At 38.9% G+C, this 26012-nt stretch overlaps 1 protein-coding gene and 1 non-coding gene across 9 annotated transcripts in view; one reads left to right on the forward strand and one right to left on the reverse strand.

Annotated features, from left to right (window-relative positions):
- Positions 1-21705, forward strand: part of auts2a (activator of transcription and developmental regulator AUTS2 a) — a 469856-nt gene extending 448151 nt beyond the window's left edge. For 5 of the 8 annotated variants that reach the window (XM_017722542.2, XM_017722538.2, XM_017722543.2 and 2 more), the window contains 6 exons: positions 7040-7111; positions 7956-8097; positions 8724-8804; positions 11296-11379; positions 13624-13867; positions 20039-21705. In XM_017722542.2, coding sequence (XP_017578031.1) covers positions 7040-7111; positions 7956-8097; positions 8724-8804; positions 11296-11379; positions 13624-13867; positions 20039-21254 — 1839 coding nt within the window. In that variant the 3' untranslated portion in view covers positions 21255-21705. The remainder of the gene's footprint in view (positions 1-7039; positions 7112-7955; positions 8098-8723; positions 8805-11295; positions 11380-13623; positions 13868-20038) is intronic. The other 3 variants (XM_037547284.1, XM_017722541.2, XM_037547285.1) reach the window with 2 other exon arrangements.
- On the reverse strand, positions 4427-4533 carry LOC119266070. The gene has a single exon (XR_005131845.1). It is a non-coding gene; the product is annotated as a U6 spliceosomal RNA (small nuclear RNA).
- Positions 21706-26012: the final 4307 nt, after the last annotated feature.

Below are 26012 nucleotides of genomic sequence, written 5' to 3' on the forward strand. Positions count from 1 at the left end.
TCTGGGAGAGTGTTCCTATCTTAGTTGAGTAAGAAAATCAGGGCAATCTGAATGGTATTTTTTTAATAAAATTCAGTCCCAAACCTGTCTGGGCCAGAAGCTTTACCAGCTTCACTGGAAAGGAATTTAATTGATTCAATGATTTCTTTAGAGGCCAGCTTGGAATCTGTGCAGCTTTATCCGGTTTAGGCAATTAAATGTCTCCCTTTGGTCCCTTTGGCAATTAAATGTCTCCCTTTGATCTATGCATGTTTTTATAATGCACCAACAATAATTTACAATAATTAAAAAACAATAATTTATTGCTTTTGGATTTGTAAGTAATCTTGTGAACGTGATTTTATGTGGTGACTAGCCTGGCTCGTTTGCAAATGGAAACACCAAACATATTTCTCTTTTGGAATCTTAAAATTAAGAGTCAGTGGAACAGGGGAGTAATCAGAAATTAAAATGTTGTGATATTTATTATTAATTATGTTGGGGAACCATTTTGCATAATCAATGCGTAAGTAGGTTTTTTGCCTATGGGAAAAAAATGAACAAATCTGTCAGACAGGCACTGAGTCCTCCAGATATCAACTAGATTGTTAATCAAGTTTTGTAAAACCACTGAAGAATTAAAAAGAAATTATTTATGGTCTTTTATTTAGTGATACAGGTCCTACCTATGATCAAATATGTATTATTTAAATTTAACGGAGAATCAAAGGCTTTATGAAAAAATACTACATTGTTAAATAATTCTAAACCCAATTTTGACATTTACATGAGATTTATAAATGTTTCCATTTGCAACTACACTGTTCAAAAAAATAAAGAGAACACTCAAATAACACATCCTAGATCTGAATGAATGAAATATTCTCACTGAATACTTTGTTCTGTACAAAGTTGAATGTCCTGACAAAAAAAATCACACAAAAATCATCAATGGAAATCAAATTTATTAACCAATGGAGGCCTGGATTTGGAGTCACACACAAAATTAAAGTGGAAAAACACACTACAGGCTGATCCAACTTTGATGTAATGTCAAAATGAGGCTCAGCATCAGTATGCTCCTGATGAGGTGGCGGATGGTCTCCTGAGGGATCTCCTCCCAGACCTGGACTAAAGCATCCGCCAACTCCTGGACAGTCTGTGGTGCAACGTGGTGCTGGTGGATGGAGCGAGACATGATGTCCCAGATGTGCTCAATCAGATTCAGGTCTGGGGAACGGGCGGGCCAGTCCATAGCTTCAATGCCTTCATCTTGCAGGAACTGCTGACACACTCCAGCCACATGAGGTCTAGCATAGTCCTGCCTTAGAAGGAACCCAGGGCCAACTGCACCAGCATATGGTCTCACAAGGGGTCTGAGGATCTCATGGCAGGTACCTAATGGCAGGCTACCTCTGGCAAGCACCTCAAGCTACCTCTGGCAAGCACATGGAGGGCTGTGTGGCCCTCCAAAGAAATGCCACCCCACACCATTACTGACCCACTGCCAAACCGGTCATGCTGAAGGATGTTGCAGGCAGCAGATCACTCTCCCCGGCGTCTCCAGACTCTGTCACGTCTGTCACATGTGCTCAGTGTGAACCTGCTTTCATCTGTGAAGAGCACAGGGCACCAGTGGCGAATTTGCCAACCCTGGTGTTCTCTGGCAAATGCCAAGCGTCCTGCACGGTGTTGGGCTGTGAGCACAACCCCCATCTGTGGACGTCGGGCCTTCATACCATCCTCATGGAGGGTCCTCATCCTCATCAACTGTTTGTGCAGACACATGCACATTTGTGACCTGCTGGAGGTCATTTTGCAGGGCTCTGGCAGTGCTCCTCTTGTTCCTCCTTGCACAAAGGCGGAGGTAGCGGTCCTGCTGCTGGGTTGTTGCCCTCCTAGGGCCTCCTCCACGTCTCCTGGTGTACTGGCCTGTCATCTGTTAGTGCCTCCAGGCTCTGGACACTACACTGACAGACACAGCAAACCTTCTTGCCACAGCTCGCATTGATGTACCATCCTGGATGAGCTGCACTACCTGAGCCACTTGTGTGGGTTGTAGAGTCCGTCTCATGCTATCACGAGTGTGAATGCACCACCAACATTCAAAAGTGACCAAAACATCAGCCAGAAAGCATAGTTACTGAGAAGTGGTCTGTGGTCCCCACCTGCAGAACCACTCCTTTATTGAGTGTGTCTTGCTAATTGCCAATAATTTCCACCTGTTGTCTATTCCATTTGCACAACACCATGTAAAATTGATTGTCAATCAGTGTTGCTTCCTAAGTGGACAGTTTGATTTCACAGAAATTTGATTTACTTGGAGTTATATTGTGTTGTTTAAGTGTTCCCTTTATTTTTTGAGCAGTATATATACCTTCCAGTGAACATGGAGATGGTTGGTGTGAAAGTAGAGGAGGCAATGGATAGGGCAAGATGGAGGCAGATGATCCGCTGTGGCGACCCCTAAAGGGAGCAGCTGAAAGAAGAAGATATACTTTCCATTAGGACCTGTTATAGTAGAAATGTGTTCAAATTGCAGAGACCTTCCATTTATGATAGCAACTCCTCAACCTTTGCTTGAAAATGTATATTGGAATATTTGACAAGCCCAGCTACAAGACTACCTAGTACAATCAAATGGTCTAATATTCAGAGGTGGGAACAAGTTACTAAGTGGCAAGCATAAGTGAGCCTGAAGTCAGTCTGCATTATTGAGCTAATTTAAGGCTATTTCAACACTGAACATCAGGAATGATAGTGACAGTAATATAGCCTTTTATTGACGGCATGTTAGTAGTGTGTGTCTGTGTATTAATTAGGGTCCAAGCACACATGTTACACCCTATTGCTTTTGCTAAGATTTCTCCTATTATTCTTTTTCTCCTGAAAAACATCCTAGAGACACCAAACTAGGTGGGTATATGTAGTTTGTGTGCATCTCAGACAACAAGAAAAGACCATGATTGGCCAAAGGGGTCGATATTAATTGCCAATTAACTTTCTTTGCATCTGTACATCCAGTCAAGCTGAAACTTGGAAGCAAATTTAGCATCTACTGATCAGATTATGGTGAATCTCTAAGGACAATTTGATACAAAACCATACTTTTCAAACTAGTGTGTGGATTTTGATCCAAATTTTTCTAAGTTGGTCTAGAAATACTCTGTGGTCTCTCTAGATAAATAATTATCAAATTATGTGAGAAAATGTGAGAGATTTTGCAATTAGTCATGTAGTTTTGATATCTATGTTGACAACATCTGTTGGATGTTCTACAAACCAGTGTAGATCAGGAGATATCAATGAAACCTGTATGATGTTTAAAGACCCCTGCTTAGTGTTTATGGCAAATGAAGGCCTTTTGATGAACTGACTTCCTTTCAGGTCTTTTCACTCTGCCTATAAAAAGGCCAACACAGCATGAGGCCTTGTTTGGCCTAATGGGCTAAAACTGCAGAAGGACTCAAACTGCCATTGCATGCTTGGACCTGCTCGTTGCTGTCTGTGGCTATATTTTTTATTTTAACCTTCTATGGTACACAAATAATCTTGACTGACAATGGTACACACAAAGAGCATAATATACACATAAAAAGAACTTCTACTGAACATAAAAAACATATTTGAAGATAAGAGGAAGAAGAATAGGAGAGGTTTTGGTAACAATAAGCACACACAATTAAAATAAAATCAATATCTCATCAAACTCAAAACAGCTGCTAGTTTGAATTGAACTTAGACAACAACATAAACCAAAACAATTGAGCTGAACAAAGTTTACAGAAGATGCAGCAAAATGATGGTGAATGTATGAAGTTGAAATTGATGTTATTTTGCCAACAGCTTTTTATTCAAATTTGTTGTTACACCTTAAGTGGTGTAGCAGTTAGGTTCTGGTGCTTCACTGCTGCACCACTTAAAGTGGATTGTCAAATTCCCATATGAAGCTAGTGAATACCACCAAGTCAACTTCAGCCTCGTGTTGCACTTGATTCTCTGTCCCGATGCTCAAGTTGAAATCAAAGTCTGAGTCATTGGTGTTCAAGTCAAAGTCAAGTTGCAAGTCTTTTTTGATTTCAAGTGGAGTCTCAAGTCATCAAATGACCTCTGTTAATATGCATCTCTTGTAAGTATACAGTGTCTGCTAAGATTAAGTGATTAGGTGATACTTTTTTGATCCCACAACCGGGGAAATTCCACCTCCGCATTTAACCCATCCGTGAAGTGAAACACCACATACACACTAGTGAACACGCACACTAGGGGGCAGTGAGCACACACTTGCCCGGAGCGGTGGGCAGCCCTATCCATGGTGCCCGGGGAGCAGTTGGGGGTTAGGTGTCTTGCTCAAGGACACCTCAGTCATGGACTGTCGGCCCTGGGGATCGAACCGGCAACCTTCCAGTCACAGGGCCAGACCCCTAACCTCCAGCCCACGACTGCCCAAAATGAGGAATGCTTCACGATTTCGCGTGTCATTCTTGCGCAGGGTCCATGCTAATCTTTTCTGTATCATTCCAATTTTAGTATATGTGCTGCCGTAGCAAGCACTAGCAAGAGAGACCTAAGAGGAGAGTATACCTTGTTCTCTGAATCCAGCTGCTGCCAAGTCTGCTCTACCTTGACTAACCGGTTTTCGGTTAGCTCCATGTCAGCATTCTAACTGATGGGTCAAGGTCCCATCCATTCATAATCTTGCTTGGAAGATTGGCCCCTCAAGTGGCGTGAAGTAAACTCCCAGACTCTGTGCTGGCTGCAACTCCCGGCTCTTGATCTGCCACTCAGTTTCACTTTTTCTGTTATCCCTTGCATTGTTGAGGCAGACAAAGCAGGGCTCCAGACAAACTTTTTCACTGGTCACTGGTTTTTCACTAGTGTCACCAAATTTCTCAGTTGGTCACACCAGCACATGATTTGCTCAGTTTTTTTTTTTTTACAGTTATTAATCTTTGGTTACTGATGAATAGTTGCATAGCCTAGTCTTACATTGATGTAAAGACTGACAGTGGCTCTAGACAATGAAGCAAATAAAAGCAAAGCATAAAGTAAAGCGTGCCTGCACTCTCTGCGTGTCACTCTGCGTGTCACTCTCCCTGCCACTCTCCCTGCAGTATGCAGATACGTCTGAGTTGCAACCTCTAACTGGCTTTTCTTCTCCACCAGACCATGTGAGCAGTGCATGTGAGTAGAAGCAAAGAGAAGTGACTTTGATCAGAGTGTAAAGTTACTTTTTAGAAAGTCAGTGTTCTCTCTCACTCTGACATTGCTCAGTGTTGCTCCATCCCGAGTCAGTCCTTTTTTTACATACTGACTACCTCTGTGTGGATTGAGTGATGCAGCGGTGACTCTACAATTCACACATCATGGCACTGATTGCAGCAAAGCAATATTGCTAGTTAGTTATATTGAGCTGACGCCAAGAGTGAGGAGTGAGCGTGGAGAGCGAAATAGAAAACCCGGAGCAGAGGTAGAGCAGAGTGATTACAGTAATGCTTTGAGCTAGAAGCAAACATTTCTGGCACTCCACTCCACTCACATGTGCTGCTTTCCACCAACCTCCTCCTCTCTTTTCGCATTTTGTTTTTTAAACTATTCAGCGTAGACTGCTTCAAAGGCCACACCATCAGGGAGTTGACTCTCCTTGACTCTCTTCCTTTGCTCTGCTGCTAGCTGCTGGAACCGGCTGCACCTGGGTCATCATCAAGGCTGATGTTTCCTTCTTGAGGTCAAGTACGACCACAGCTGCCATAAGGAAATCCAAACAGAGTGCATAGGCACAAACAGAAGTCATGAACTTGGCTCAGGCCCACCACAAACGGAATCCACCTTCTTCATGTCACCTCAGATGCTGGTGACTGACTTGAGTTGGATGTTGGCCACTTTCCATTTGGCAGGTCTGCCACTAATGGTATGAGGGAGTATGCCCGGATGTAGTAGCAACACAGACAAGCCATTAAGTGTAGCATGGACAGGGCAGAACCTGCTCTTTATTGTCCACTGTAAAATTATTGGTGCTCTCAGAACCCTAACAATGACTTTGGAAAGTTTTCATAGGTTTTGTTAATCAGTAATATTGATATATGGTATATTATTTAAAGAGCAGAGGTACTATTGAGCTTACAATACGTAGGACCCTGGGAATATAGGATCCTGGGGACCTAGGTGCACTCATCAAATTATTAGCTAGCTAATCCTTATAATTATGAAATTAATCTCTGGATTAAGAATTTTGTGCGCAGATCTTATTTCTGTTTTCTGATTACCTGTATTACACGTAAACCCTTATTTATTAAAACATTTAAACATTTAATTGCAGAAATGCTAAGGTTGACTGCAGTGAAACAATGACAGGGAAACAGAGAAATACACCATGCACATACACATACAGCTTTAGGCTGTCTAAATTAAATTCAAATTTTCAAATTCAATGAAAAACTTACATTTGGTTTTAGAACATGCCCATTTGAATTATTTCAGGTTTATGTTGCAGCTCCTAGTATCTGTTAAATCAGGAATTTGACTCTATTTGAGTTGGTAGCAACAGATTTCCGAATACATGGAAGAACATGACACTGACCTTAATAAGAAAAACATTTTATTTTGGCTGTAATTACAGCAGGTCTTTATCAACTTGTAACAGCAGATTTGTCATATCTTCATACAATGTTTTGTCATATACATGAAGTACATTTCTCCTGTAAATAGAATAATAGATGTGCACTATCCTAATAGTAATAATAATACTGATATTACACTATAAATGTATACATTTTATTACCATAAAACTAGCCTGTTTTAAATGCTTATTTTTTTTCTTCATGCTTCTCCTCTCACTACAGTTTCATACATATATATTTGCCAATGACTTTAAGATATTTAAAAATGAAATCATTGATGCTCACAATCTCAAAACTGTACTGAGCATAAACAGAACCTTATAATTCAAAGTCTATGACTATTTAAATGTATTATTTTCATGTTTAATTTAATTTTTAAATGGTCAAATTTTATGATTAAATATATTTTAAATGGTGATAAAATATTTTTTGTTTCTCAGAAACCAGGAAAGTGGTGTGCCATGCATGTTCATATTGCCTGGCAAATCTATCACCACCAACAGAAAGGAAAGGTGAGTATGAAGATGAAACCACGGATACCTACACACGTTAGACATTTGTGTCTCTGCACATATGCTTCCAAGGGGTTAAAAAGTCAATAGACACTAATGTTTGAAAATGAAAGTAAAATCATGGGTATGGTGTCAAAATCTCACTGAATTAGATGTTTGGAGCCAAAATATATTGGAGTCAAAGTCAAAAAGTACAATGGAACATAATCCTTTCAACAAACAAAATTAACATGCATCATCTATGCATTAGTCAATGCATCGACTAATGGGCAGATGTAATCATTGCCCAAATACTAATTATAATACTTTTTATTACTGGTCATTTGTAATAACAATTTCTTAATTATTTTACACTGATGTGAATTTGGTTGGACATTTTAAAAGAAAAAATTAAATGTACTTGAACTTGGCAAGAGAAAAAGTAAAATCATTGAAATTAGTAATGAGTACTTTGAAGGTTTGTGTTTTTATTTTCTTTTAGAAATGTAATTGATCTAATCTAAGGTGAGTATTAAATTCTAATTGCAGGCATTGACTGGTTTCAAGCACAGTGCTTTTCTTTTGTCTTATTGCTGTGCACCACAGCTTGTGTTTTTTTTTTTCTTCAAGTTAACATGAATTCCGGACTTTATACAGTCTACTGTAACTGCTCTTAGCCATATATATTTATATGTTATTTGCAAGCCATAAGTGATGATATACAGTGAAAATTAATATTGAACATGTGCAATGTTACACATCTGTTTAAAATGTAATCAAATATGAGCTGTTTGATTGGAAATAATGTAATAAAGCTTAACAAAATGTAACTTCAGGTTGCTCTACTTTGTCTGACGTCTTTCAGCAGCAGATGCAGGTAGATCCACATAAGCTCGACTTTGGTCTTAAACCAGAATTCCTAAGTCGGCCACCAGGTCCCAATCTGTTTGGTGCAATCCATCATCCACACGATTTGGCACGACCTGCCACACTTTTCTCGGCAGCAGGTGAGTGTGTTTCAACATAGTATTCAGATATCGTACATGCAGCAGAATGTGCCATTTTTATATTTAGGTGACTTATTAATATTGCATCTCTTCTGAACACTTCCACAATAACCAGCCATTCATTTGAGAATTACATTACATGAAGAGGGTATTTTGTGACTAAACATTGACGTGCAGTTTTTGATGTCAGTTTTGTGTGCTTGTATACTGCCACTCCAAAGTAGTTTAATGCATTCTTAAGCATAACCTCTAATTTGTTGAAGAAAACATTAGAAATGTTCACAGGGATCATTTCTGTAGTGCTGCTTTACACAAAGAGCATCTTATTGCCATACCTTTGTCAGACTTTTGACTTCTTTTAAGAGAAAAGAAATGTTAAAATGCTACCTTGATCAGAGTTTGTTTCCTCAAAGTCGATTTATTATTGTTGTTGTTGTTGATAATGATAATAATAATGATGAACTAACCACCATTTTTAATCTAGCTGTCACAAACATAAGTATGACTATTGTCAATATATTCATCTAATTGTAAATGTAATTGTACTGTTGTAATTGTAATTGAAATTCAGAAAAGGAAAAAAATTACAAATGTGATTATTTTTTTATTTACCTTACATATCTAAGGTTCCACACATCCTTCAGCAGCACCTTTCGGACACCCTTCACATCACCCTAGCAACTTCCTCACACCTGCACCCCACTTAGGTAAGTCTTTCCCCTCCACTAGCTGTAACAGCATAGTTAGTTACTGTATGATACTGTGTGATGTATTCATATCTCACGTCTAGGGGCCTTATTCAGACTCATGCATGCTTAGTGAGGGGATAATATTGAAATTGCGTGCAGCAGTATTTCGTTTTCAGGCAAATCTATTGCTGAGGCACTACTCAAACAAATTCAGAGTTTGCAAACAACACAACAAAGCAAGTAATGTCTCAATTGTGCTCAATTTTCACTTAAGACAATCTCTGCTGTGTGATATCCACTACCTTCAAGAAATGTATTAACTGTAAAGGGTGAGATTAGTGAACAAATCTGTTGAAATACGGATTTCATTTAATAGATTTGAGATTGTTCACTCACTTTTAGTCTCTTATAGCCTGGGCTCAGGTTTCTTGTGCCTGGAGATTGTTTTTAGTCTTTTCCAGACGTTATTCTGCAGCTGTTCCTCCACCTTTCTGTATCTGGCTTTTCCCTCCATGATTTTCCTTCTCAGTTTCCTCTGCACAGCTCTCAGTTCCTCCTTGTCACCTGATCTAAAGGCCTTCTTTTCCTCCTTCAGGAGAACTTTTATATCAGGGTTAATCCATGGTTTGCTGTTGGAGAAACACCAAACAGTCTTTGTTGGTACACTGTTTTCCACACAAAAATGTCTGCATTCAGTTATACAGTGTGTAAGACTCCCCATAAGGATCACAGTTTCTCCCCCACAGTTGTTTTGAAACCTCTTCAGTCTCCCAGGCCATTTCTTCACTGTGCAGGTGACAGATGGCTCCCAGCTGTGGTTTGTACCAAGGCAGGAGATGAACTAGGTTATGATCTGATCTTCTAAGGGGATGGAAGGGTGATATGCCTTCTGGGTTTTGGCACAAAACAGATCCAGTATTTTATCATCTTTGGGGTGACATGTTACATACTGTGTGAAGATAATCAGAGTGGAGGATGGAGAAACATGGTTAAAGTCCACAGAGATCAGTATAATTGTTTGTGGGTACTGTGTTTGCAGCCTGCTCACAGCTGTGTGCAGGGCAGCCTTAACATTATAGCAGAGGGGGGAATGTGTACAAATATTGCATAATAACATTTGATAATTCTCAATGGCTTCATGCTAACATCTAACAGTTTAATGTTCTTACAGCAGATTTGCTCCTTAATAGTGATGTGCCTAGAGTTATGGCATCTATGATTCACAAATACCGCCTGCCCCTTCCTTTTCTCTGGCTGCTCTCCGATGTCCTGTCCGCCTATCTGAGCTGAAAGCCGACCAAAGTGACTACTGTGTCTGGAGTTAGCTAGCATAGTTAGCCATGACTCTGTAAAGAGGATGACACTACACTCGCAGTACTCCCTCTGATGTGGGATGAGCTCATCCCTCTTAGTGGTAAGAGATTTTACATTTCCCATGACGACAGGTCTATAGCATCTCCTTCATGACTCCCCCGTCTCCTTCAGCTCATGGGGGATATAGGGGTCCCTCATCCAGCAACACCGCTGCTAGCAGCTGATCCTTATTATAAACAATAAGGCTCTGTACGAGATCTCCAGATATGGACGTAAACAGAGAAAAAAGTTCAGCGAAGACCAGGACAAAGTTTGGTGTCCATAGTGAAAAAACCCGTTGGTAAACAATCAAAGTGTATATAGGAGAAAACTATAGAAAGTAAAAAAAAAAGCTAAAAGTGAGCTGGAGCTACTACAATATTTTTGAGCGCTGTTGAATCCCTTTAAACGAGTTAGAGTGCTGCTCATACAACATCACCTGACCTCACAAATGTTCTTGTGGCTGAATGATCAAATCCTCACATCAGTGTTTCAGCAATTAGTTTACTGCCCTTCCAGCAGGTAGTGGCTGTTATTCCAGCAATGGCAGACTCCCTATTAAAGAAGAATTACACTGATTTTTTAAATTTAAAAAATAGGCTGTTTTGGTGTAAACGGTGCATTGTTGAGAAACGTACCTCCTCATTTACTGACTTCTGTACAGTGGGGTTGGGAGCAGGGGTTACAATGTTTACAAAGCAAACATAGGCCTTTTTACTATCCAAAAATCTGTGAACTTCTAATTTGTCTCCACGTTTTTAAATATAATGCTTGATGATGGTAATAATAATGGAAAATCCAAAATAATACATTCTTTGGGTATTATTTTGCCTTATGATGCTTTTCATGTGCTTCTCTGAATGTTTTTGTTTATTAGTTTTATTTATTTTATATCAAAACCATATCTAAAAACTATTTGTGAAAGGCACCAGGCATATTATAACCATTTCAGTTTATAACTTTCTGTGAGTAAACTTTTAGAGATATTAAATACTTTAGAGGTTCTTATGACTACCTATGTGAAACATTCTGCCTGAGTTCTCTAAAATGGTGCATCAAACTAATTTGTATTAATTTGATTACACCTTAACAATCTATGTAATCCATGTGCTCTCCTTTTGTAGATATTATTGTTGAATTCTGTATGTTCCTACAGAGCCTTTCAACAGACCAGCATCATTTGGAGGTCTGGGAGCATTAAGCACTACAGCCTTCGGTGGCTTGGGAAACCCAGCACTTAGTGAGTGTCATATTCTTTAATCAAGCAATTAATAAATAATAAGTCAAAACAAGTAATAATTAGCTGCCAAAACCATCATGTAGTAGTCATAGTCATAACTATAAATCAGTCTCATTAATTAATTTGTCTCATAAATTAATAAATCAGCATTCTATATATAATCCAATTTTAAGTATCACAATCTGTAATTTACTAAAGAAAGGAATATTTCCTAAATACAGGAATATTTCCTAGATACTAGATAAATTTTACCCCTCTGCCATGCTTATTTTATTGACTAATTTGCTTATCGTCAGTGGTTTAATATGGATTACAAGTGCGGATGATAAATTAATAACTCGCAACTGACTGTCCTCTTCTCTGTCATGATAGTCAGGCAGACCTGATCCAGCTTATGAAGTAATTATTAAGTACTTCATGAGCTGCTTCAGGCATACTGGGGATAGAGAATACCTGCAAGTATTGAGCCCATAGCAAAATCCATAGCACACTTTTCTCTGTCATAATGATCTAGCTAGCTAAAGTGAAAATGGTAGTACTAAATGAAAAGGAACTACTAAAACAGGACTACAATATGCCTTCTTCTTTATTTCGCTATTCAGATGGCACACAGATCTCTGGAGACCGACTGCATGAATATGGTATTCTGTCAGCCCTTATATACCCTTGTCTGAGGTGTTATGATGTCACCTCAGAACTTGATGTTCCATTAGACCCTATACAAAAACATCCCCATTACTTGACCTGTTAAGTTCACTGGGGCCAACACTTTTTTATTTATTTAAATTTTTTTTTTAAAGCTGGTTTCAGCCAGTTTGTACCAGTTTATCTGATCCTCGAAGGCCCTATTGGACCATTGTAGGATGGTCCATTGTAGTATACATTGGGAAATCATATGAGGTACAAGAGTATAACCTGCAAGTAAGGTGATCAAAGGTCATCTGCTTTGGAAGGCCCCCAACGGGCAGGCCATGGCCTAATGCATTTTTAGGGCCTCTCAGTAAGACATTAATATTCCCTTTTAAAATTCCCTTTTCAAATTTCCACTTCACCCCATAATTAATTTCGTATTGTAACTGCTTGTACCACCGTTAGCTAAATCAGCATGCTTTAGTCTTTCCACTAGCTGCTCAGTTTAGGCTACAGGCTCTGTAGTTGGATATATATGAGCAATTGGACGAGAAATTAAAGTTGTATTGTGTTACCTACTCGTGACATACTACAACAAGCATTAGCAAGTTCACTGTTAACTCGCATACTGATGGTATAGCATCATGTAGCTGACATTGTTAAGAAATCAGTAGGTACATTATGCTGTATTTTGTGTCATTAACTGCATAATTACTACCTTTCCTTTTAGTTGGAGTTTTAGTAGAGATCATTTTACGTATGTTCATTTTGTGCTTTTTTCAGTAATCAGTGATTACAGACATGCAAAAGAGAAAAGCAGAGAAAAAGAAAGGTAAATGAAATAAAATCTAGTCTATCATCTGACTTAGTGTAGGTTTAAACATGTATTTTCAGTTTAAAAAATAAGCATGTAAATAAGTAGTTCATGAAATGAACAAAGTGATGAAATTCAAATTAGTTTATTGATGAATGGAGGGATGGAGAAGGAACAAATGAAAAGATAAAGTGCATAGCAGTTAGGGATGGCAAAAAGGAACAATCATCTTCCACTTAAAACCCAAATCATAAAAAGTTTCATTGTTCCTGGCTGCACTGACCTTCAACACAGTTATATTTAAGATATTTTGTGTTATAGTTTAGATCAGTTGTGGCAGTATTAGTCCCAGGCTTAACCCATAATGACTGCCAAAATGTGTCTTCAGTATTGAAGTAATATTAATAAACAAACCAAAACACAACTTAAAATGCACTTGCTATATATGACATATTTGAAATTGCATTTTTGTCATCAACTATTCATAACCATCAACTAGCTCATTAACACCTCCATCATATTAAGGTTATGTTGGTCATTATTGCTCCTGCATAGAAAGAGAAAGTAGTAGCCCTGGTGCCATAACTGATTAGGATGTGGTAATTATTTAGGTAAGTAACAAAATTACATTTAAATTCAGTGAACTAAATTGTGGTGTATGGTCTCTTTGTAATGAGTGCCATGTGAATGTGTTATGAGCAGCATATTTCTCAGAGCATATACAAAATTCTTACAAAGTGATGAAACACAGTTCTGCTTTGGAGGCCATGTCTTACAGCTTTTTTACTTTTCTCTCTCAGCGCCCAACTCTGCATTTGGCCATAAAGACACAGCTAATGCACAGCAACACTTCAGCAGCAGCCACGAGCCCTGGAACAGATTGCACCGCACACCACCATCTTTCCCCACGCCCCCACCTTGGCTTAAACATGGGGATTCAGAGCGCAGCACCTCAGTTAGTTCACATGAGAGAGACCGAGACCGGGACAGAGACAGAGATTCAGAAAAGAGGGAATCGTCCATCAGCAAGGACGACAAAGAGCGGTGGGTTACATTAGTGCATACATACATGGGAACATACATATAAACTTGGCACAGTGGAACGTATTTATTAAATCTGTATAGCAAAAGCCTATATTTAGACAGTCATATCATGCTTTTGAAGTTTTTTTTTAGGTAGAGACACAATTTAAAAGCTTAAAGGGAATATGCCCACACAAATTGTGCTGCAACACATCAGCCTACATCTGCAAGGTGTCAACAAGAGAGGTGTGTCTTCTAAAGTGGACAGTATTTAAAAATTCCTCAGGTCATGAAGATCCTGGAACAGTCATGATATATAGAAATTTGTTTTTCCAGGCCTGGAAAAGTCAATGAAAATACCTTGAGCCATGACTAATGTATTTGCACGTGGACTAACTAAGTATGTTATTATGAATTTCTCGCTAGGTGTAAGGTGTAACATTCAGAACATGTGTGTTATTGAAGGTTTCACTTTTGAACACTAGAGAAGACATGCCCCTGTGCAAAAGCTTTGAACATCAATCACTATGTCGGACACACAAAAAAATGTTCTAACTATGCGTCAGACGCCGAACAGGAACACAAAGACTTTAATTTATTTATTAGGCTACCGAAGTTTCTTCAGTATTTAGGAGAGTCATGTAATGAGCGTCACTTTTCTCTATGATATAGTATGATAAATGTATCTTACAAGCTTCATGCCTCTGTGAATATAAAATATGATTTGGATGCGTAAAATATAAATCAGCCTTAAGCAGAAAACCACACCACTGCAGCTTCTCCCACCTATCTTGTATGACTAGCACTATGAGTCAAGCTAGATCTAGTCATCTAATGTGTTTTTCAGTTAGGACGCCACATTAGCTGTTGGACTAGAGATGTGCCTGTATTCAGGCATCAGTTTAAACCATGTTAACTTTTATTGCAACGCATCCTGACGTGGAGGCACCTCAACCAATAGAAACGTATAGGTAGAAGACAAAAGAAAATCCAAGATGGAGGACAGTAGCGATACTATGTACTATTTGTCTGTTATATTTGACTTCTTTGCCTTTGTGGCTGTTGTCTGCTTGTCTCTGTACATGGCTATCACCTAAATTTCCTTTCTGTGGCCCGTATTTCTTTGTTTATGACCCAAATGTTTTGTTTCCCGCTGGATTTCGAACTGTACAAACTCCTACCACTCTGTGTTTGCGTTGTCTTGTGTGCACACTTAATACTTAATGGCCCTATTTGCTGTCACAGCACTTTTTTGAGCACCTCCAAATTTTTTACAACCCCAATTCCAATGAAGTTGGGACGTTGTGTAAAACATAAATAAAAACAGAATACGATGATTTGTAAATCCTTTTCAACCTATATTCAATTGAATACACTACAAAGACAAGATATTTAATGTTCAAATGGATAAACTTTATTGTTTTTTGCAAATATCCACTCATTTTGAATTTGATGCCTGCAACACATTCCAAAGAAGTTGGGACAGGGGCAACAAAAGACTGGGAAAGTTGAGGAATGAGGTGGATGAGGATTTAATCATCTACAGTCCATTATATCATCAAAAGATTCAGAGAATCTGGAGAAATCTCTGAAAGTCAGCGGCAAGGCAGAAAACCAAAATTGAATGCCCATGACCTTCGATCCCTCAGGCGGCACTGCATTAAAAACCGACATCATTCTGTAACAGATATTACCACATGGGTTCAGGAACACTTCAGAAAACCATTGTCAGTGAAAACAGTTTGTCGCTCCATCTACAAGTGCAAGTTAACACTCTGCCATGCAAAGCGAAAGCCGTATATCAACAACACTCAGAAACGCTGGTGATTTCTCTGGGCCCAAGCTCATCTGAGATGGACTGACGCAATGTGGAAAAGTGTCCTGTGGTCTGACGAGTCCACATTTCAAATTGTTTTTGGAAATCATGGACGTTGTGTCTTCCGGGCCAAAGAGGAAAAGGACTGTCCAGATTATTATCAGCGCAAAGTTCAAAAGCCAGCATCTGTGATGGTATGGGGGTGTGTTATTGCCATGGCATGGATAACTTGCACATCTGTGAAGGCACCATTAATGCTGAAAGGTACATACATGTTTTGGAGCAACATGTGCTGCCATTTAAGCAACGTCTTTTTCAGGGACGTCCCTGCTTAAGACAATGCCAAGACACATTCTGCACGTGTTACAACAGTGTGGCTTCGTGGTAAAAGAGTGCGGGTACTAGACTGGCCTGCCTGCAGTCCAGACCTGTCTCCCATTGAAAATGTGTGGCGCATTATAAAGAGCAAAATACGACAACGAAGACCCTGGACTGTTGAGCAACTGAAGTTGTACATCAAGCAAGAATGGGAAAGAATTCCACCTACAAAGCTTTAACAATTTGTGTCCTCAGTTCCCAAACGCTTATTGAGTAAATTAAATGATTAAAAGGAAAGGTGATGTAACACAGTGGCAAACATGTCCCTGTCCCAACTTCTTTGGAATGCGTTGCAGGCATCAAATTCAAAATGAGTGAATGTTTGCAAAAAACAATAAAGTTTATCCGTTTGAACATTAAATATCTTGTCTTTGTAGTGTATTCAATTGAATATAGGTTTAAAAGGATTTGCAAATCATCGTATTCTGTTTTTATTTGTTTTACACAATGTCCCAACTTCACTGGAATTGGGATTGTAAACTTTGCCTCATGCGCGCAGCAATTCACACACACACACATTTTCTAAGCCGCTTTTCCCTCAGGGTCGTGGGGGGGTGCTGGAGCCTATCGCAGCAGTCATCAGGCGGAAGGCAGCATACACCCTGGACAGGTCACCAGTCCAGGGTGTCACAGGGCAGATAGCCAGACATACACAATCACACACTCACACCTAGGAGCAATTTAACATGTCCAACTGACTGCATGTCTTTGGACTGTGGGAGGAAACCGGAGAACCCGGAGGAAACCCATGCAGACACGGGAGAACATGCCACAGCAATTCATTCAAAATGAATTAATTTGAAAAGAAATGTGTCGAGCAGCTTCACCTTTACAGATGCTTGTAAGATACCTTTATCATACTATATCATTCTCTCATTATATATTATCATAATCTCCTAAATACTGAAGAAACATCGGTAGCCTAAAAAATACATTACCTCCCCACAACATCTAAAACTAATCCTTCCTAAAGTGAGCTTCAGCTAGATAACTGATTTTGCTGGATAAATAAATGGTATTGTTTGAGCAAAATATAAAGAAATGGAGAACAGTGTTCACCTAATCAAAATGTGCACAGCATGCCTATGTTGTGTTATGACAAAACACTAAATCACTCATTTAAAAGTAAAACTGATGGATGTGTTTGCATATGAGAGTATGGAATGCCATGAGTAAAGTGCACAAAATTAAATGTACATCTATCAAATGTATCACTTAAAAGATCACTAAAACTGGAAATGGTATTGACATACTGGTATCACCAGTACAGATGATATATTGCCAAAGCACTATGCTAAATGTGGAAATTTTATGTCATGGGAAAGTCATGGAATTCCACTGTTTAAAAAGAGTTTGAACTACAATTGTTTGCTTATAATCAATCAATCAATCAATCAACCTTTATTTTGACTCGGAAGTACATTGAGGGCAACCCTCATTTTCAATGTAGCCGAGCATTTACAAAAACAGGGATTGACATGACAAAGAAAATAATAACTACATTTAATCATTTTAAATTAAAAGAAAATTTAAAATAACAGTGAATAAAAGATAAAAGTAGATAAAAATAGAACTTGCGATTTTAAATGGTAAGAAATTAAGATCGAAATAGATAAGAAATTAGTAAAGTAATAGTACAATATCACAAATGAAAAAAGTAATCATAAAAACTTAAAATAAAATGAGAGGAAATAAATAAATAAATAAAAAGAGATAAAAACTAAGGAGAACTAATACAAAAAATACGAATAAATATAATTAAGTAAAACAGGTACAGGCTGTCTGTAGGTGGTTTGATATTAAAAGTTTAAAATGACTGAGTGACACCAGTGACCCGAGTTTTAGTGTTTCCTGTAGTGAATTCCAACTCACTGGTGCACTGTAACTAAAAGCAGATTTTCCCAGTTCTGTAAAAACTCTTGGTACCTGGCAGCTGATCCAATTACTAGAGCGAGTCTGATAATTACTGTTATTTGTAATCATCAATGAGGTGATGTATTCTGGCAAATGACCGGAAAGTGTCTTATAAATAAAAATCAACCAATGTGTTTCCCTTCGTACCGTTAAAGAGGGCCACCCAACTTCTGACACACATTTTTATATCACAATATGAGTCAGTGATTTGCTGAAAATGCTGAATACTGAATATGCTGTCTTAAATGTACAATATATAAAAGTAACATATTCAGAATACTGACCTGGGAATTGAACAGTAATTAAATGGGTAGGAGGTTACCTGCACGAGACATACTACATTGCCCAGGATATTGTCAGTAGGACTAATGTGTAACAAAAGCCAATACATTACTGGAAAATAATATAACAAAAAATGATAGATTACATCTGGCAAAGATAAATGGTATCTGATGTTTTTTAACTGCGTAATCTTTGTAGTTTATCTTTGCAAATGAAAACATCACAGGAATGTATTTTGTATGTAATAATAGAGAGAAGCATCAAAAATGTGCACCGTGAGTGCGCATGGTTGCCATTGTTACAAGAGTGTATTTTTGTATATGATTCAGAAATAAAGAAGTTGTTGGCTAATTGTACCACCTATTTACTGTGGCATGTATAAAATCTTGCATCCCAGTAAAATACATTTTTAAGGGGATATGTGAATGAACAATGCCTGAATATTACTGGCAAATAGTCCCTCTGTGGGCAGGCCTTTATAAGAATCTTTATACAGTTTAGAAATACAAATTTCACTGATCTGTGTAATAACCCTGTACTCATAAAACTGGGTCAGTATGTGAAATGTCAATAAAAATGGAAATGCAGGGATTAGTAAATTCTGTTTAACCTGTATTAAATTGAAAACAGTACAAAAGATAATATTTGATGGCTGATCAACATCATTGTGAATATATGCTCATTCCAAATATGTTGCAACACAGTCCAAAAATGTTGGGACAGGAGCATGTTTACCACTGTGTTTCTAACAGCTTTCCTTTAACAGTACTTAATAAACATTTGAAGACTGAAGACATTAAGGTATCCAATTTTGAAAGTGCAATTTTATTATTAAAGTCTTCATTGTCACATTTTGCACTTGTCACATGTGCCACACGTTTTCAATAGAAACAAAGAGGCCATTTTAGCATCTGCACTCTCTGATTACACAGCCATGATGCTGTACCACAAGCAGAAGGTTTCTTGCTGGTGTCATTTTGGACGTCCCTGAAAAAAAGCCGCCATTTGAAATACAGCTTATTGTGCCTCCATTTCTACACTGTGGTGGACATTTAGCCCAAGTAACCAAATCCACCAACAAATAGCACTCAAACACATCTTAACAGTCTGCTTTTTCAGAGGGTACATGCCTCCCATAAGCCTCCTTTCATCACATGGCCATGCCTCCCAAGCTTCTCACTACTTCTCAGTAGTGGGACATAACAAAATGTTGCTTACAAAATGCCTTTCAGCATTAATGGTACTTTCACAAATATACAAATTACCCTCTGATCTGTTTTTGAGCAAGTATGAAAAATGTCTCAAATCAAGGATATCCAAACATTTTTGTAATGTGCAGGTAATGTTCAATACATATATGTGTACAGTTGAATGTGCTAACTCATTGAGTAAAATCAAGGTACAAATATACCAGTGCTTGTCATGAAAGCTTTACTTTGAAGAGTTGTACTTAATAAATGGACTGAGAATGCTTTTTTTGCCGAATAATTTTGCACAGTGCTGCAGGCAGACTGTTTTGTTATGGTTCACATTTTCCTGGAGACTGTCCTTTTACCCTTTTAACTATGGAACTTATGAGTTGACTCTGTCCCTTTGTGTGCATCCATAATTAGGCAATCTACATCACAAACCCAACCTGTCAGTAACTTTCACCATATTAAAGTAAAGATCAGCAAATGAATGAGGAACAAAACTTTGAAAAGGGTCTTTTTGAACAGACTTTAATTACTTACTTTTGTTCTATTTGTCATTCCTACACTTGATGCAAATGAGAGATGTGTTTTTCTTTCTTCTTCTGACAGGGATACTGTGGAGAAACAGCAACCAAACCAACCATCTCCAGTTACTGTCAATCCCCTTACTTTGCTGAGTCACACCCGGTCATCCGACCCCTCCAGGAACCAGCTTGCCATCAGTGAGCCACGAGATAAAGAGAAACACAAAGAGCGAGAGAGAGAGCACTCAGATTGGAAAGACTCCGGTGCAGATGAGCACAAGCTTAAGGAGAATCACCATGGTGGCAAAGACACACCCATCATTAATGATGGGCGGATGTCTGAAGACAAGCCATCTAATCAGCTGATGACATCTCCATACATCCGACCACCAACTGGCCTGGATAGAGTGAATGGTGGGCTCAATCGGGAAGTTGTAGAGAAGATAGGTGAGCTCACACATGAGAAGAAGAACAGTGAGGTCAAAGTTAAGGAGGAGAGAAAGGAGGAGCAGGATAGAGCTACAGACAGATCCCCAGAACAAAGATCCAGCCCTCAGGCTCCTTCAGCCCCCAGCAACTTCCATCCTCCCTCCTCCTTGGCTGTATCCATGGGCATGGCCAGCATGAACAGCATTAGCAACCTGGAAAGGACTCGAATGGTTGCCCCCTTCATGGGCATTAGCCAAATCCCAGGCACAGAGAGGTTTCCTTATCCTGCTTTCCACTGGGACCCAATGCGGGATCCCTACAGAGGGCTGGACATCCACAGAAGGGATCCATTAGCCCGGGACATGCTCTTCAGGAATGACCCTCTGCACCGACTAGCTGCACCAAGGCTCTATGAAACTGAACGTTCATATCGGGACCGCGAGCCACATGATTTCAGCCGTGATAATCCTCATGGGCTGAGCCTGGAGCAACGGCGTGAGCAAGAGAGGGCCCATCTGGAGGAACGTGAGCGATTACACATGCTAAGAGAAGATTATGAGCATGGACGACTGCACTCCATGCACCATCCTGCACTAGATGGACACCTTCCTCACCCTGGCCTTATGGCCCCAGGGCTAACAAGCATGCATTACCCTCGCGTCAGCCCCTCGACATCCATTGTCACTGCAGCTGCTGCCCATCAAAATGGAATTCTTAACAAAACACCACCCACAGCATCACTGAGTGCCCCACCTCCTCTCATTCCAACCCTGGGCACAAGGTCAGGCTCTCCCCGACGGACCACACCCCTAAGTTCAGACATTAGAGACAGACCACCATCACATACCCACAAAGACATTGAGGCACGGTGAGGACACATGCAGACATAGAAATGTCCTTGATTTGTGCTAAGAATCTGGCATTGGGCAGAGAAGAGTGTACTGTAGATATGTATGGAATGTTATTTGCTTTTTGTACAAAAACAACTGAAAATGGGCTGATCAAACGTGGAGACTGTAAAGGACCCTTTGTTCAATTTGCTCCTTGTTTTGTGAGTGTAGGCTACTCTATATTTTGAATGGTCTGATTTTGAGCAAGTATGAAAATGAAAAATGAAATTGAAAATCAAGGATATCCAAACATAGCTCATTTTTGGAATGTGCAGGTACATTCAATGCATTGAAACCTTGAAAAATGTACATACATGTGTACAATGAATGTGCTAACTCATTAAGGGTAAAATCAAGATACAAATATGCAAATGGTTGTCATGAAAGCTTTACTTTGAACAGTTGTACATAATAAATGGACTGAGAAAACTGAGAATGCTTTTTTTGCAAAATAATTTAGTGCAATGCTGCAATCAGACTGTTTTGTTAATGTTCACATTTTCCCAGAGACTGTCCTTTTACCCTTTTAACTATGCAACTTATGAGTTGACTCTCTGTCCCTTTGTGTGCATGTGTGTGTGCGTGTTACATGTATGTGTCTGAGGGCCCTTCTCATTCTCAAAGCTGTATTCTCTCCCTAACTTAAACCACAGCGCAAATCAATTACAAACTGAGGAATACCTGTTAGATAATCTCCATTCCAAATGTGATTTTATATATATATATATATATATATATATATATATATATATATATATATATATATATAATCAGCAATCAAAAAGAAGTGGTCTCATTCATGTGTGTATTGGTCAATTGTGAACACCTCAAAATCAGGCTAAGTATCTGTGTATGCTTACATGCATATGTGCAGTTGTTTTTGACTGCCACTTTTCCAGTCTCCAGTTGACTCTACTCACCTTTTTTAATCTGGTAACAGGTGTTATTTTTGCTATCACCTCCATCAACATTCCAAGCATGCAGAGCCAATACCAAAAGGTGACGTAAAAATGTTGCAGACTACTAACTAGTCGGAGCAAATCACTAAACTCAAGGTAACACTAGCTGAAATGTTAGTGTACACTTTTGAGTCACCTTTGAGACACCAGATCTTATTCCCAAATTTCCTTGTTTTTATCAGCAGTCTTACATCACAACAGTTTCATGCAGCTACATTAAGGGATACTGCAGTGGAAAACAAAGTAGCTGGTGCCAAAAGTGAACAGAATCAAGTCGTCATACCTAGCAGTGGTAAAGCAGCTGTAGGTGTGGTACTGTTAAAAAAAAAAAAAAAAAAAGATGTAACTTTTTTTTTGTAAAGGTTTACTTCAAGATTAACTGAACTAATATTAAAGACGCCTTGGTGTGCTCAGTTGTTTACTCAGTTGGGACTTATGTGAACCCATGGTGACAATCTTGTAAGCACTTACCCTTGAGTTTTTCAATGAAGATCAATTGCTTATTTATTATTATTATTATTATTATTATCATTATTATTTTACAGCATAACAATAAGAGATTGGTGAGAATACAGCAGAACCAATGTCATTTTATCATGGCAAGAGTGTGAACTTTGTGTAATGGACAAGAATTGCAGTTCCCCTTGGTTAAAAATTGCATCAAAAGTGCTATAATAAGTTATACACAAAATGAAAAGGACATAAAGCAAGTCTTAAACTACAGACCATTTGTTTTTAATGAGCAGAGATCTATTTTAGTAGCCTACTGATGGTTTAGATGTGTGCTTTAAAACTGTAAAATTCAGATGTTGTGCAGTGATTGTTTTCTTTTCTTTTCTTTTCTAAATCAAGCATTAAAAATGTCCACTGAATATGTAGTGGGTAGACAACATGTATTACCAAGAGATGGATAAAAAACTTTTTTTGCTGTTTAACATGGATGTAAAAACAGAAGCCCTTTCTAGATCATGTACAAAGGAAGAAAAAAGGCAAAGCAACTGAATCTTCAGCATGCTCCTCAGTTAAACTTGTGTTATGTAAATTGTGCCATGTTAATAAAAAAAATTGAATTTTCTTTGCCTGAACATTTCTGGCTGTCTATGTAAATTAAGGACAGAATCCCCAAAAAATTTGCAATGAACTGACACACTGACATTAAAGAATGTTTTACTAGAGAGAAAATATAAGCTTAGTCTGTTTAAAATATTTTCCTTCCAATAAAAAATAAAATAATTTTAATTATAATTCTGCCTTTAGGTAATTTCATTTTGTCTAATTCATAATTTCTAACAATAAATAATGCATTTCCTAGTTACAAACATTCTGCACACACACACACAGAGGAATGTGATGATCATAGCTTGGGTTTTTCTCACAGCCCTGTGTTCCTGCTTTTGGGAGTAGCAATATGCCTTAGTATATTTCTGAACGCAATGATATGCATTTGCATGTAAAGTATGTGTATAAAGGAAAATAATACAAAGATAATTTTTTGAAAAATACATGCCCATTTTCAATTTGATAACAACACATTCTAAAAAAATGGACATTTACCACTGTGTTTCATCAATTCTTCTTTTAACCAACAAGGTGTCATCTGGATGGCAGGATATGTTGCCAAAACTTGTATATGTCGTGCAGCATTAACAGTGCCTTCACCCATTCCATGTGCACTAATTCACTCATATACCATCATGAATGCTGGCTTTTGAACTGTGCACTGATAAGCTGAGTTGTTATTAGCCCGGAGAACACAGTATCGATTTTCACAGTATTGATTTCCAAGAACAATTTCAAATGTTGGTTTATCTGACCACAGGACACTTCTCCCTTTCTCCTCAGCCAGTTTTAAATGAGCTTGGATGCAGAGAAGGTGGCAGCATTCCTGGATCCAGTTTATAGATGTTTTATTCTTTGCGTTTTAGAGTTTTGACTTGCATTTGTGGATGCAGCAAAGAATTGTGTTCACAGACTGTGGTTTTCAGACATGTTCCTGAGCCCATGCAGTGATTTCCACTACTGAAGTAGCCATGGCAAGCTTTAAAGAAACACCAGATCAGTTATTAGCGGGAGCTGACGCAAGCCCCTTAGCAGTTACAGAACTGGACCATGTCTCATGCCCCTCACAACAGAGACTAAATAGAACACCATCATTGATGAGTGGCACCTCTCCCCTGAGCAGTCCATACACCAAGCGAATAATGTTCTAGGCTCCAATTCCCAGTTCCTAGTTGGTAGAGAACCCTTCCAAACGATCTACCAAGCACAGATGGATGAAATTCATAGAGAAAATGTAAAGTTACACGAAACCCAGTGTGCAGTACGAGCTGATATAGCCCGTCTCCAAGCAGCGAAGGAGGATTTAGTCATACTAATGGAGAAAGCATGTCATCTTACACGTTCAGGCTCCCTCCTCGATTCAGAACCTGTCCGTCAGCAGCAGTCAGTCAAGTCATCCTGGACAGATGATGAGGAGTGGCCTGCTCCTCCTCCATGGATCTCCTCAGAGGTTGAAACCTCTGCTAGTGCTTATGAACCCCCTGCTCCTTCTCACAAGGGAGTTAACCCAGCTACTTCAACACCAAAGGTAGTTAACAGTGATGGTCACCCAAGACAAGTAGAGAAAATGGCGTCCTCTGACCCCAATGCTGTTAGCCCTGTATTGCACAACCCTGGTTCTGAGGCCCCCCAGTTAAGCTCTGAACCTACCGCCCATATGCCCTACCGGTCATAATGCATGGCCAGTCCACAACCCCTCAGGAGTGGAGCGGTACTATAGAGGACCCCAACCTACCATTCCCTACTTTCGTAATAAAGACCCCAGTGAGTTTGCTCGCCTCAAGGTGGCACTAGACAACCTCCTACCTCCAGCAAGCCAGAAATGCCAAAACGCTGTAAAAATTTGAGAGACGCTGTGTAGTGAGCGGTTAACATGAAAACATTGCCATTGTTATAAACAGAAATTTCTGGCATGAAACTCACTTGTCATGTCAGAAAACCGAAAGCAAAACACATTTTATGACATGGACAATTAAATTGTTAACTTGGGCAAAGAAACCAGTACAATAATGAAACTGTCGTTCTATACAGTGAAAAAGCCTGAAAAGGCAGTTACAGCAAGCCAGAAGTGCCCAAACGCTGTAAAAAGGCGAGAGACGCTGTGAAGTGAGTGGTTAACATGAAAACATTGCCATTGTTATAAAAAGACATTTCTGGCATGAAACTCACTTGTCATGTCGTTCTATACAGTCAAAAAGCCTGAAAAGGCATTTACAGCAAGCCAGAAGTGCCCAAACGCTGTAAAAAGACGAGAGACGCTGTGTGAAAACAAAACACATTTTATGACATGGACAACGAAATCGTTAACTTGGCTAAAGAAACAAGTACAATAAGGAAACCGTCGTTCTATACACTCAAAAAGCCTGAAAAGGCAGTTACAGCAAGCCAGAAGTGCTGAAACGCTGTAAAAATGCAAGAGACATGGAGAGACGGTTAACATGAAAACATTGCCATTGTTATAAACAGAAAGTTCTGGCATGAAACTCACTTGTCATGTCAGAAAACCGAAAGCAAAAAAGATTTTATGACATGGACAATTAAATTGTTAACTTGGCTAAAGAAACCAGTACAATAATGAAACTCTCGTTCTCAACAAACGTTAATTTGGCTAAAGAAACCAGTACAATAATGAAACCGTCGTTCTATACACTCAAAAAGCCTGAAAAGGCAGTTACAGCTAGCCAGAAATGCCAAAACGCTGTAAAAATGTGAGAGATGCTGT

This window comes from Pygocentrus nattereri, chromosome 18, assembly GCF_015220715.1.
Source record: "Pygocentrus nattereri isolate fPygNat1 chromosome 18, fPygNat1.pri, whole genome shotgun sequence".
Classification (NCBI taxonomy): Eukaryota; Metazoa; Chordata; class Actinopteri; order Characiformes; family Serrasalmidae; genus Pygocentrus; species Pygocentrus nattereri.